At 37.5% G+C, this 14647-nt stretch overlaps 3 protein-coding genes across 3 annotated transcripts in view; 2 read left to right on the forward strand and 1 right to left on the reverse strand.

Moving 5' to 3' along the window:
- Window positions 1–2807: 2807 nt before the first annotated feature.
- Window positions 2808–6779, forward strand: LOC134813355 (uncharacterized). Its single transcript, XM_063821059.1, has 6 exons — window positions 2808–2859; window positions 3182–3220; window positions 5552–5657; window positions 5870–5974; window positions 6130–6458; window positions 6505–6779. The coding sequence occupies exons 1-5, from the start codon at window positions 2816–2818 to the stop codon at window positions 6307–6309; spliced, it is 474 nt and encodes a 157-aa protein (XP_063677129.1). The 5' UTR covers window positions 2808–2815; the 3' UTR covers window positions 6310–6458; window positions 6505–6779.
- Window positions 6780–7175: 396 nt separating this feature from the next.
- LOC134812779 (uncharacterized) lies at window positions 7176–12149 on the reverse strand. Its single transcript, XM_063820343.1, has 8 exons — window positions 12016–12149; window positions 11485–11678; window positions 11120–11207; window positions 10671–10825; window positions 10353–10514; window positions 9687–9840; window positions 9484–9546; window positions 7176–7929 (listed from the first exon to the last, which is right to left on the reverse strand). The coding sequence occupies exons 1-8, from the start codon at window positions 12147–12149 to the stop codon at window positions 7650–7652; spliced, it is 1230 nt and encodes a 409-aa protein (XP_063676413.1). The 3' UTR covers window positions 7176–7649.
- LOC134812781 (uncharacterized) overlaps window positions 10812–14647 on the forward strand; it is a 36036-nt gene continuing 32200 nt past the window's right edge. The window contains exon 1 of the mRNA XM_063820347.1: window positions 10812–10832. The gene's annotated coding sequence lies outside the window, so the exon portion shown is untranslated. The remainder of the gene's footprint in view (window positions 10833–14647) is intronic.

The raw sequence follows: 14647 nt of genomic DNA on the forward strand, positions 1-14647 counted from the left end.
AAAATACTCCAGACAAGAAGAGATGTTTGGCTAACGACAAATTTAAGCCTAGGATGGCTCTCTGAGTTCTGACAGATTGGTTGGCCTTATTAAAGAAGTGGTCATTCGTGACTCAGGTCAAAAATCTCAGGATCAATGAGTTTATGAACATGATCCACCTGATGAAGTAGGCGTTGGACCTGATGGGAATAGTAGAACTTGATGAGCCAACACTCACAGAGCGTTACAGCTTCAAGCGGTTCTTGAAGTTGTATGATGCACTGGATGTTGTGGGTCTTGACCCATTTCGTGTGGCTCCAGTAGAAGCACCCAGACCGACGCGGTCTGGTGATAAAAGGATCCAGAGACTCATACACGAATTTGATAATGTCTCAGCAGCAAAGGATATTCCTTACCAGACTGTCCTGAATTAGCTAAAACAACTCCAGCAGGCCTTCATCACTTCATCAGACAGCACGAGGCGTATTGGTGGGATGGAGGGAAGGGAAAGGTATGGAACTAGCCAAAATTTGCTCTGCTAAAGTCTGCCGGGCTTTCATTAACTTCGTGGCTCAAGAGTCAAGACTCTGTAGCATTGGTGTTCCTCGAGAGCAACAAGGAGGCTAACAAGCACAAGAGCAAGTGTAACACCAAACTTGATCCTGTGTCACCAGTAGTGTCCCCTTCAGACTTCAAGGACCTGGTGGCAGTGGAATTTTGCCTTCAGGAATTATCAAACTTGGTCGATGATGATACGAGGCATCATCTCACTCACCCCAATACCAGAGTACTGCGGGAAGTTTTCAGTGATGCTGCTGATTGGCTCATACTATGCCACAGGATTAAACCAACGCTGGACTCCACCGCTCTAGCAATCTTCCACAAGAAAGACTTTTACGAGCGGTGAGAGAAAGGCATCCTTGAGGTATTTCTAAAATGCCTTACAGCCTCTGCCAGCAAGGGGATCATAAAAAGCTATTGTTCCGTAATGGAGCACCTGCTCTCAAACTACACGACCTATCGTGAGGACGACGATAGCAGGGCCCAGCGCCACATGTATGTTTGCTGAGGAACTGGTCAATGAAGGCTGCCACAGATATTTCAAACTAAGACCTAGACCTGGAGCTAAGTTTGCGGCAGAAGGGGCCCTTGCTAAAAAGACTGCTAATTCCCTCACAGTCAAAGCCAAGGAGGATAAGTTGAGGAATGACCCTGATAGAAACCCTAACTTCCAGTATTTTAGGTGAAGATCCAAATTTTTATGAAAAGCATTAAAATTATTCACAAATCATAACATATCACAACTCACAAATGTTTCTTTTGTCAGTGTTACTCTATTCTAACAATTTAGATTTAGTTCTTTGTTGTAATCTCTGTACCGTACTGACAATGTTATCTTTTAGGACCAAGTAATCTGACCTGTTACCAGCACCTCAACTCCAAACTGACTCACTGCCACCAGTCAACCGCCCAGTGAGATCAATAAATCTAGCCTGAGAGAGAGGCCAGAGGGTGTTAATTTATTGTTATAATTGTTGTTTGTACAGTATGCTGAGGACTGACGGTTGTAACTTGGGATTGTTTTGACGAGAAAATAGTTTTAAACTGCATGAGCCATTAACTGACATTTCAAATTTTAATCAAACCTTACAAGTTTCAACTTACGTCTTACATGTTATATTTTGTTGACGTTTTTTACAAGATATAGTGCGCGCAAGAGCAGCTCTTGTTTTCTGCCCACACGGGATCTGTTACACATGTTCATCAACTGCTGCAGTTATTGTACTCGATAATTGGAGTATTCTAGAAATCGGCATGTTCTTTGTAAAACTTGTTAGTGCAAATCGTTGTGTACTTCCATCAAAGGCAGTGTTATTACCTTAAATATCTTCAAATTAATATATAATTATAACCTGCCACATACGTAGTGAAAGGTGAAGGAAGCTTTTTACTACAACTTTAAAAACATACCCTAAGATTTAAGGACTTCTTTTTCGATGGCTTGACTGTTCCTCAAAGGCTTGTCTGCGCTATTCATTTTTGATAAGATGCTAGGATATAATTAAGAATTAGATTAAAAACTGTGTACAGTGGCCCACAAAAACACATCATAAGCGCTGACTTTTGACCAGCGATAACTTCGGCTAGAATCAGGAACAATATTTTTCCATAGAGTTCAAAGTTCAAACTGAGCAAATTGTAAAACAACTTTAAAATTGAGCGAATAGCTCGAAAACCAAAGAGCGATTATCATTGTAATACCGAAGCGAGTAAATCAAAAATACAACTTTAAAGTACTACTTTACACTTGCACTGTACTCTAGATGATTCTAGGATGCGAAGCTTGCTTCACCTAGAACACATGATGAGCTCCCCTGCTATAGTAGCAAGTGTCTAGACAATTAACCATAGGTATGATGGTGTGAGTATCACTAACGGTGGCAGTTTATCAAACGCACTCACTGCCTAGTAATAGGTTTCCGAATGTAATGATGTTAGCGCGTGTGACGTAATTGAATCATTTCCTACTTCCTAGTGTCCCATTGGCATAAGTCGTGAAGTTTACTTGTTTTACTTGAAGTTTAATTATTTAATATGTGTAAAAACGACATCAAAAACGCCATAGGCGACCATTTATAAATGTTTCCATTTATTTTTAAAAGTTTTTTTTTTATCTAGGGATTTAGAAAAATATGATTTTCAACTACCGTAACCCCAAATTTACATAATTGGGATAATTACATAATTTCATACTATAGAATATTTCCATCATATCTGAGCACTTGTTAGCAATTATAATTTCTTTTTTATCCTCATTTCAATTTATAGGTCAAAAATGGATATTTCTTGGGAGTCCTCAGAGCAGGTTGGACTAAACGTGTGAGTACTTATCAAAAGCAGAATTCTATTCGGTATTTACGTGGTAAAATTCCAAAAATCGTATAATTTGAACGAATAAATGTGGCATAGGAGATTCCCTGTACTCGTTCAAATGTCTCATATGTGTTATGTTTAAACACACACATTATGCATTATATTCAGAAACACGAATGAACTCTGAATTTTTTGCTTGGTCTCCGGTCAATAATTCGGCAGAAGAATTCCCTCGCAGTTCAATACAATATCCATCTGCTGTCGTGAATTATTTGATACCCTGTTTGCAAGCTATCCGTTCATATAGTTAAATTATATTTTATTTCAGGGAAAAAGCGTTTCAACACAAGATTCTGGAGAAAAATAGGTCAGTACTGACTCCTTTTTTGGGCTTTGATGCAAACATGATTGAAGTAGAAGGACATGAAATCACTGCTGCGAATCAAATCCAGTTGTTTGTGCCTTTTGTGACGGACTGAATGAGATCATTAAAGAGCGTAATGTTAGAAATGCAGCGATAACAATGTATCAACGTATTGAAATTAAAATTTCAACTTAACACAAAATTATAGAAAAAATTAACAAATTATTTCACAAACAATTTCGCTAAATCAGTGTCTTAAGTCTTATCTCGTAAATAAACAATCATCACGATACAACAGTACACTGTCAAGAAACAATATTTATAAAACGATTTTTCTTCTTTTCACACCAAATCACAAAGTAAATTTCTAAGAATGTTTTTGTCTTTTTTTTAATCACGCTTGCAAATACAATATTTTTTCCTTTTTAAAGTTTTACATTAAACACTCGAGAGCTTCGTCAGCTACAAACATTCTAAGAGTATTTCTGAAACGTTTTGACGTATGTATTTAAAGATCTTATATATCTCAGCTGATTCATCGATAGTTTATTACTAAATGTCTGTGTACCCCCTGACTCTGTGGCGAATGTTGTAGAAGACAGTGACTGGTAGCCGTAGAACTGTCGATATGTACCCTCTGTAAGTTGCTTTCAGTTCCGGTTTACGCAGGATCAGGATAGTTGGGAACAGTGCTGCATTTATCAGTGGTAGGGTCAACCTTCCCACCAGCTGAACTTTATAGTCGGGTAACACTAACACGATATCATTTGTCATTAAAAATCTTAATAAGCTCCAAGAGTAAACCGAAATGCTGGAAAGGTACAGCAAGGATATCAAAAATACCGTGACCGTGACATGGTTTGCAATATCTTGTCGGGGGTCCGCACTTTGGCTGAAAGCTCTCTTGATGTAAACTATTTGTAAAATCATACAAACAAGTACAATTAAACATGGTAAACACAACTCAAAGAAAGGTGGGATATATATAATAATATAGCTCAAATCGAACCTAATTTTGGGATATTTAGAAAAAAGGTAACGGAGTATTTCCTCCAAAGTAGCAGTTCCAATTAATTGTAGAGAACCTAAAGAAATCCACAAACCTAAGTCCCATTTAGGCAAGTAATATGATATTTTAATTAAATGTAAGCTGTCAAACACGGACAAAACTAGGCCTAAAGATGTAAATATAGCAAGACAGACCTTGAAAACACGTCCACGAATCCTGTAGAATGGGTTTATTATATTAATCGTCTTCACAACCGTAAGGGTCATTCCAAGAAATGTAGAAGTTACATAGCACAGGTTACCAAACGAAAGGTTTGTCACGTAAATCAAGGATGGCATCTTCTCCATACCCAGTAGTGCTATAGATCCCCAGACTATCGCTGAGTAAGCACTTCCAATGTCCACAGCCGCAATCAGAACGAAAAGGAGGGAGGACAGTCTTTTCAGATCTCTGTAGTAATGATAAATTATCATAGAGTTCTGGATGATTATGTAAATTGAGAGCGCCAGATTGATTAGGGAGAGACCTTTGAAGTATTTTACTGGGAAATCGTTACCGGTAACGAGGGTTTTCATTGCCTGAATGAAGAGAGAGTGTATATTTTTTTAAAACAATTTTGGCAAATAGGTACAATACCGACCGGATATTAGCTACAACAAATCACAAGCAAGCGTCCGCTGTTAGAGGCTGTTAGAGGGTTGTTAGAGGGTGGTTAGAGGGTTGTTAGAGGGTTGTTAGAGGGCTGTTACCGTAACAGCAGGTCGGCATCGTACGTCTATTTGTCACAACTTTAAAGAAAAATATGGAACAAAGGATCTGGTGAACATTTAAATGCGAGCCTTTACAAAGTCGTGTGAGACTACTGTCTAACAAATCAAGGTGCGTATGAAAATAATACAAAGATCAAAAGTGAAAACTGAAACTGAAAATTGAAAGAGTTCATTACCTCGATACTACGTACAAAAGAAAATATACCTTAATATATCGGATGTGACCATGAACCGCTATTTGAGTAATTTCGTATTTCGAAAAATATCTGTAATATCTGTAATGTGACACGATCCAAGATTCTTGTGAAAAGTAATCTAGCACTGGAGCTAACTATGGGGTTAACGTCATAACTGTTTACTGTTCTCAAGAACGTGTATACCTTCACAGTTGATTCAACTGTGGTCAAACGTTAATGCCCAATGATTTGAGTTCAACTAATATCCTGAGGGCCTTGCCAATCATTTTTAGTTCTTCTTTTGACCTCACCTTATCTTTGACTCTTTGAATACTGTAGTCGACCAATAAAAGCTCATAACAAATGTGTCCATTCGCAGGAGAGACGGCCTCAGGATAGAGTATGAGAAAATGAAGTATGACCTGGGGTTGAGTAAGAAGACTAAACAGGTCGATGTGTTAAGGAAAGCTATTTCTGAGCTGCAAGTAAGATTTACAGGAATTGGCACAATTTCTGTCGGTAATTTCAATATAATGACCAATGACCATGCTAGTAGATGTACTTTGAAGTTTGCTAGAACTGGATAATATAAAATATAAATGCCTCATTTTATTTCTATCATCATGAACCATTGTTTTTTTAATTATCATTTTACACCTATTTTGAGATTCCTGTTCACTAAATAATGACCCACCAGAAACTGGAAGAATCTTACTTAGAAGTGGAACACCTGAACAGAATGAATCCCTCAACTCACACTCTACTATCTCTTCTAGAGGAAATAAGACAGCTTAACAAAGAGGTACGTCTTCTCCTCTCTTAGATTTGGACATTTTTCTAAAACAGCGATAGCTAATAGTAGTGGACTGAATTTCACTATTTTTACCCTCATTCTTACTATTTCTCACTAATCTGGCATTCTTTACATGCTCGGAATATTTGACCATGTTCTCTCAGATCGACAAGCTTGAAGGAGCCTTGAACATAGACACGGCCCCGGTAATGGTGATTTCCCACAAACACGACCCCCTGATTACAGAGTCTGTTCAGCTAACAGAGCTGGCGAACTACAGTCCAGAAGAAATAAGGCTACAGGGAGGTTTCCAGCATCAACCCGCTCAGCTTAACTTCATCTAGTGGACTGAGTTTTAATTATATGTTAAATTAAATTATTAAATTATATCACAATCGTTCTGAACTATATTTTATTTTGGTATTCCTTAAAATAATGCCGTAGTTTCATGCGGTTTTAGTAGCATTTTTGTGTACTGACAACATTGTGGCAGGTTTTTAATCGAGTAGCATTTTTGTGTACTGACAACATTGTGGCAGGTTTTTAATCGAGGATAGGTTTTTGTAAAGTCATTCCTTACAACCATCAAATAATTAGTGAATGATATTTTGTTTTATATTACGAAATGTGTCTAACTGTTAAACATATGATTTTTTTGTAATTATAGGACGTAAATTATTAAACATTATTTGAATAATTATGATTAAATAATATTCAATGTTCAATCTAAATAATCATAAACAAACATTTAATAAATTCTCATTCTTATATCCATCGTTATATTATTTATATATTTATTTATCATATGGCTCAATTCTGATTTTAATTGTAACTTTCATTCTCACCGGTTATTTCATAGATGATAGATGTCCTGAAGTCCGTGAATTTGTATAATCGCTCGGCCCGCATCATACTCGGGACACTTTTACGGTAACAAAGTGGTGTAGTAGATATTGCAGGGCGCAAAACAAATTTCGTATAAAAAGTACAACTGCTATCGTAAGCATTTACTGTGACATAAATGCGCGGCACGCTCAACATCATAGTTTTTTATCCGAACTGTCACATCAAATTGTAGTGCCGTCTAGCAAGGTACTCAATCACCGGTGAATATTTTAAACACATTTTGGTGTTATTTAAATAACTGGTAACTGGTCACTAACTTCGGCGATACTATTTTGTTGTCAATTGGTAAGAAAACTCGTTAGCTACTGTAAGGCGAAATGTAAATTGTAAATCACTCTAACAACTAACATTAACAAAAACTATAATATAGAAGATAACTGCGATAAGTATTTTTTGATCATTACAGAAAATTAAAGGTAGGTTGCAAAGAAGCATTTAAAACAGGAATTCAATGAAGATAAGAATAAAAAGTAACTAAAACTAAATAATATTTTAGGTCAGGTACAAGGTTGAAGGTATAATAAACATAGGTAATAATGTTTAGAACAGAATCGCACAATTTTTTGAAGGCAGAATTTTACATCCAGTGCTACATCAAATGTCACAATAGCAAATTATAGTTAATAGGTAAATTCTTTTATTCGATAGTTCAATAAACTATTGAATCTCAAATGTAGAAAATTGGAGATTCTGTTTCACGATTTCAGTACAGTGAACAACTTCAGCGGCAGTCCAATAATAAGGCACAATGATAAGCAACAGTACCAAGTGTCAGATCCTACACTTCACCGCTTGAACCGTTCACTTTCCCTTCCTTTATCTCCATCATCCCGTTCTCCCCGTAGATCTCCAGCGGGTCGTTCTCCGGAACAGACACCATCCTAGTGAGAGCCGGGGAGCGGGGCCTGGAGCCCCCGGAGCTGGTGTAGGTGAGCTTGGTGTGAGCGCTGGACCTCGACTGCCCCGACTCTTGCCTCGAAACTAGGTTGTAGTCTATGGATTCGCTCCTAGAGTTCACGTAGGATCGCGGTCGGTCCGTCTTGGTTATTTTTTGATCTCTGAAATATTGAATGCTATTTTATCGTGGAATTGGTCAGCAGTGGCTTCAATTATAAAGGTAAACTTTGAAACAATGAACTTGTCATTTTCACGAATAGCCGTGGCTGCAATGATGTTTCAATTTGAAGTTATTGTATCACTTGAAGTTATGTATCAGTTGCGAAGTAATAAAGAATTCAGCAAATATTTTGCAAAAATGTGCTTATAATTTTACATTTTAAAGGATGCTGTGCTTCAGCTAAAGCAGTCAGATACGCGACTATAAGTATAGGATATAAAGATAAAAGTATATATTCTTAATAATAAACGCAGAAGCCAGAGACTGGTTAATTCACACTGAAGCCGTATCACCGTCAATGTAATTGACATGAAGCGTACTCCTGTAGTATACATGCTGAAGAGTTGAGACGTACATGCAACATAGAAACAGATAACAGTACACATAATACACATATTTGGGATATTTATGACACATATCAGGGATATTTATGACATATACCACACGTAATATATTTCTAGCAAGATCACGTTTTGGGAAGAACACGATTCTAAGGTGAGAGTCTAGATTCAAGAAGTCAGATTTATCAGCCATTTCTGACTCTCAGATTAAGACAGATCGTGCGTTTTTGGCATGCAAAAAGACCTCTTAAACTCTAGGGACTGCAGAATCCTCGGTGTAGTTACTTAGAACCCGTGTATACCCTGTTTCTTGTCACATATGTCATGCTTACGCTCGATTGCTGTCTCTCCCGGTAAATGGGCCTAGGAGTAAAACTTATAAAAAGTACGGTTATTGCGCAGAATTATGTTAACAAATATTTGGTGAGAAGAGAAGTTGTTAGCGTTGAAGAATTGAACTTGTGATTCCAATAGAGAGATAGTGGTTTTCTAGCAGTTTCGAAAAAGCTTGATCATGCTGGGAACCCGTAATTTTAGATAGATAATTATTTTGTAATCAACAATGATATTTTAAGTTTGTATTTGCTGTAAATCAATTTATCTCTCCCTTAGTATATGCAAGAAAATCACTGAAGTCGCTGATCCCTCCATGTTTGTCTCCAATGGGAACTATTGAAGTGTACAACGGCGATCGAACCGAGGTAAGAACCGAAATAAGAACCGTAATCGAAATAAGATTTTGAGCGTGCTTTCGTGGTTGTTTTTTATTAGTATTCATAAATCAGTGCAGCAAGTTCTTAGCATTGATCTCAATACTGTATATAAGTGCTCATTGAAGGCTTGAGCTAGCACCCTTGAGCTAGCACCCTAGCTACCTGCATTTTCAGAGGGTTAATGGAATGTGAGCAAAGATCGTTTTGGGCCTACCAGGGCCATTATCTTGACCCAAATCGTGACCATTATAGATGGTTATTTTGTAGAAGGTTAGCTCATCATCAACTATCCTGAGAGGCAAGTTACACGTTCATTATTAAGTTTGACAGCAAGAAAATCATGCCATATAGACATTAGACGGGTTCCTTTAGAACAAACACCAAACCATGTACAAGGATGCACGATGCAATATAATCCCAAAACAGCAGGTGCGCACTAACTTCTCTTTCGGGTCCAGCCCCAACTTTATGCTACACTCAAGAATAAACTCTTGAAGTTCCACCCTGCGCCAAGCAAGCTCTCATCATTTATTTACGAGCAAATTTAACTATTCAAACAAAACAAAATGTTAATATAGACTAAATAATTCGGCCACCGTGCTATAAGTATACCTCTGAAACAAGGCACACAGTTTATAACTTACCTAAATGGTATTATGATGTCTTTCCAAGGTTTGAGACAGAGAAGTAAGCAAAATAGGTTAATAAGAAGATCCACATCGTATACAACCGTTAGAACGGTTAGGGGCGCGTTCCAAACTCGTTTCAAGAGGAGCGAGCATAAGAACGCTAATATATCTGCAATTTAAGGGTCACTTAACAATTTGTTTTTATCAGGAATTGTATGTTGCACATCAAATATTATGGTATCATGCAGTAGCGTAACGTTGGCGCAAACCCCCCTCCCCCCGCCGAAAAAGCGCCCCTTGTTAGTTGTTGGCGCCCCCTCCCCTCTTAAACTAGAAACATAAAATTGGACAAATTAGGTGATTTTAGCTTTTTAGAGGATACGCTGGTAAAATCTCTAAAAACTAAAAAGGTGTGTTTCTAGAGCCAAACGCGCAGTTTTGCTAGTACCTTAGTTAAGTTTTTCAAAATTGTCCCACATTCAAACGACGATATGGCCCCCCCCCCTAAGATGGCGTCCCCCCCCCTACAGAGCGGGGTCCTTCGTTACGCCACTGGTATCATGTGGCCCAAAGTTTTGTCAATAAAAATAACATCTGTCTAAGATTTTTATTAAAATATTTGTATAACTAAACTGTTAAAGATTCATACAATAAGCTCTACTTTAAAATAAGATGACCGACCTGTCCCAGCAGATATAATGGTTAGAAGTCTGCACTTCCTGATATACCCCATGATAATGTTCATGGTCTCACTCGCCTCCCCGTCATCTCTACTACTCTTCCATATTGGGTAGGTGAAGAGGAAGAGGAGGGAACTTTGGTAAAACACTAGTAGGGATATCGCTGCGGAATTTGTTTGGTCTCAGTTAAACTTTTATTGCAGTGGAATAAAGCTGTGAAACACAATTACAAGTTTAGCTACGACTAATTAATGTTTTTTTCAGGTATATATACCTTGACTTGATATATAAAATATCAAGTCAACTGTAAGGGACCAACCTATAGCATAGAAGAAAGCAGACATCTTCTTATGTTTTCCAGAGTAACATGCCATGTTTTCTATCACATACTCATGTGATTCTGCGTAGGCTGGGGACCCAAAGTAGCTCATGAAGAAACCGTAACCAACTAACAAAAGAGCTAGCACTACCCAACTGAAAGGTGAGTTTTCAAATATATTTTCTTTGTTTTTTTAAAGCATTACTTATTTTTCTTTACTTATTGTGCTGTCAGTGCCCAAGTAACAAGTGTTACACAGTGCACGACCTGGCTGCAATGGGTTAATACAGGAAATAGAGGTTACATTACCGTACCCTGATCGCCGTTTCTGTCGGCAGACTACCTAGTTATCTTAATCTAATTTTTTTAAATGAAGGGGTCTTATTCCCGCTGTTTTAGGTAATGTGGACGAACATTAAGTTTCCGGGATGGATCATTCTATTGTTTACCTGAATGCAGCGAGTTTCTTGTTGGTCATTGTCTTTAGCATAGCGTCCCTGTAAAATGCGTGCTGCCTGATCCACAGAAATATGTATCCTGCAAAAGAAATAAGTCAGGTTTATAAGTGCATTAACATTAGTATACCTTCATTTCATATCCGTGTAAATAAAAATGTTACTCTGATATATATTATATAGTGTGATAAAACTGATTTATTAAATAGCACAATTTAACAATCAGTTGACAGTTAACTTAGCGAAGTGCGAACAACCCTAACTTAGTTACCACTCAGCAAACCTGTTCATTCCACCGCTATAAAACTGCACTCTCCACATCTTGATCTAAAACTTCCAAACAACCACAACAAACTTACCCGGGACAAGAGATGTAAAATAAGCCATGTGATGAGCAAGTCTCCAGGTCTCGCAGACCTGCCCGTTGTCAGCCATCCTCAGTATCCCCCACTCGTTAATGGACATCTCCACTATCGCCAGGATAAAGGCGGTCGTTACAAAACCGTACATAAAGAGACCCCTCCTGCGTGTTACTTGTGGTTCTTTTCTGTGCCTGATAGTTAATATAGTTAATAGTTAATATAGTTAATATAATAGTTAATATAGTTAATATAGTTAATAGTACTATGTTTACAGTATGCACTGAAGGGGTATCCTAGAAAGTTTATTGAACTTTTAACATGCATCCCTCCTCATTTAACCCTCAATTAAGTTTCCTATCATTCGGCTGAGTCGAGGAGGGTAGTTGATGGTGACTGGCTTGAAATTAAGTAATTGTTATTGGAAACACCGTGGGGTATGTCATTGTTGAGATTCAAATGATTTTAATCAAATTAGTTTACTTTAAACTGTTTCTTGTCGGGTCTAGGACCTTCGGGGATGTAATTTACCTGTATAAGTAGATGAGAAGAGCGAGAAAGAGGTAGAGAGTGATTGTAAAGTAGATAATCCATATTATCTGAGCTGCTATCCAGTGTGGCTCTTCGTATGGAGAGTTATATTTGTGTTCTGATGTGTTTACCATTTCCTGTTGTCAAGGTAACGAATATTATAACGGGTTGTCATGGGAACGGTTAAAACGCGTTAAGTTGTCAAATCTGATTTCGATTAGCATGTACATAGTATTTTGTAGCAAAAAAACAAATTACAAATAAACTGAAAATGTAAAACGAACAACAAAAATTGACAGTCAAAAATATCCATAAACATAAAACATTAAACAATGATATTGATTATGTGGCCACATTTCTGTACTTCCATACAACTTGTATGGAAGTATAGAGTGAATTCATTGCAAATGTGTACCTTAAAAGCTTACAGCTGGGTTTAATAAGAAAGGTAATTACGGCTGACTACTGGCTGTGAATTCAGGTGTAACTCTTTAAACTATGTTCTCTATTTACAACTGTCCTCCCCACTCTCCAGATCAACTGTGATGAAATGTGATCTTGAGAGCTGTTCTCCGAATATATTCATTTTTTCCCGATCCATGACTCAAAGTGCCGAAGGCACAAAAGAGTCAAGGACAAGGGTTAGCGATCGAGGTTTTTTTTGTATATGGTAGCTTTGCGACCGTGCCTGCGAGCGTGCGTGCGTGCGTGCGTACGTGCCCTCGCCCCCAGTCTAGTTATCGCCCACGTGTCTGCCTGCGCAAAGTTATTTTGCGCGATCATCTGAATTAAACAATTGTTGGCGCGCGGTGCTGAAATGTTCAAGTACATTGTTAATTTCACCATGTACGCATCCCGCTAGGGACTAATTGATAGCATTGTATTATTATTTTGAGTTAGTATTACTATTTTGCACAGATCCGTGTCAGGCTGCATAAACAATAAACATATGGTTACATAGAAATATACACGATTTTCAAATTCAATATAGAATTATATCAACTGGGCGGCGCTCGGCCTGTCACTCCGCCATATCTGGATGCTTATAAACAGCAAAGACTGGGGTCCCCAGGTGGTATGGTTTTAAGAGAGGTTATCTGAATTATTAGCGGTTTTCTCTTATATATAAATCATCGCAAAATAAATGTTAGATATAAGAGGCAAAAACGAAATTCCTTCCTTGCTCATGGTAAAAATGGTACTGTTTTACTATTACATATTATCTGGTTTATTATATTCTTAATAAATGTTCAATGTTAACTTTGAGAAGCTAATAATCAATATATATTACATACTATAAAGTATAAAATATTATCCAGGTTCAAGATAACCTTATGGTTTATCGGGCACGTGGTCACCGAGTGGAAAGTAGATACAGTTTTTTGCCAATTTGGTTAAATTGTACAAAATTTCAAAATTTTGGTCGGAAAATGTTCCCAAGAGTAAGATTGTTGTCTTGTGCCGATCCATAAGCAATTTATAGAACTCCTGACAAAACTCGTGCCTTGGGCACTTGTTCGGTCATGAGTATAACTTACCTTATAGTATAGTTCTATTAGTTCTATAACTTACCTTATAGTCTAGTTCTATTAGTTCTATAACTTACCTTATAGTCTAGTAAGATTGATTCATCCTAATCACGCTTATAGTTATACCCAAAATCATTATAACATATTTCATTTTAATGTCCACAGCGGATAATCAAATAAGTTCATTTTTGCACATTTGCATTTCACCATTAGCACCTGTTTATGTTAAAGCATACAGACTGTAGCTTAAGTGACGAGGAGTGCACAACGATATAAAAATTCAACGTTTTTCGAATTACAGCAGTTTACAGCAAATAGAAAACAATTTTCCCAGACTTGCCAAACAATCATCACGTTTAGCTGGAGAAAATGTGAGTGCGGCGAACAAAACTATGCGAAACCGGATAGCGATTAAATTCTAGACTGTACACAATTACAGTTCTCAAGCAAAACATACAATACACGAGAGTGATGATGCTCTGTAAAGCAAGCTATATCACATTGCAAGCATAACAACTGCTCATAATGTTGTGAGCTGCAACTTTACTCCGCATGCGTTTTGCCCAATTTGTCAACTTGACAAATCGGGCAAAACGCATGCGGAGTAAAGTTGCAGCTCACAAGTCAAGCATTGTCCAAAAAGACCTCAAATTTGGTGGTCAAACTCAGAGTCTTAATGGTTATGCCAATTTCTACGAGGTGCAGCTGTTATAATGCCCGAACTAAGAAACCTTATCCAGTAAATATATGATGAAATCTCATAGAGGTCTATAAAGTTGTTTATATCGCTATTTTGTACTCATGAAATCGAATACCCACCGGCTACCGGATGAACAGTCTCATTCTTTTCCAGCAGAAAGTAACGACACAAAACATTCCTAGAGGCCCACAATTAAAACTTTAACACAGCTGACGAACAGTTATCACTGACGAAACGTTTGAGTTCCTAGGCATGAAATTGAATGAATCTAATATTTAATCCACAACAGGAATAACTGTATCCGCTAAGTGTCCGAATTGGAGGTCAAATTACGTTCGTGATTAATAACATCATTAATAACATCATGGGTCTGCTCATCATAGAATAGTCCAGGCAACATTTT

This window comes from Bolinopsis microptera, chromosome 3 (genome assembly GCF_026151205.1).
Source record: "Bolinopsis microptera isolate Bmic1 chromosome 3, MBARI_Bmic_1.0, whole genome shotgun sequence".
In the NCBI taxonomy this organism is placed as follows: domain Eukaryota; kingdom Metazoa; phylum Ctenophora; class Tentaculata; order Lobata; family Bolinopsidae; genus Bolinopsis; species Bolinopsis microptera.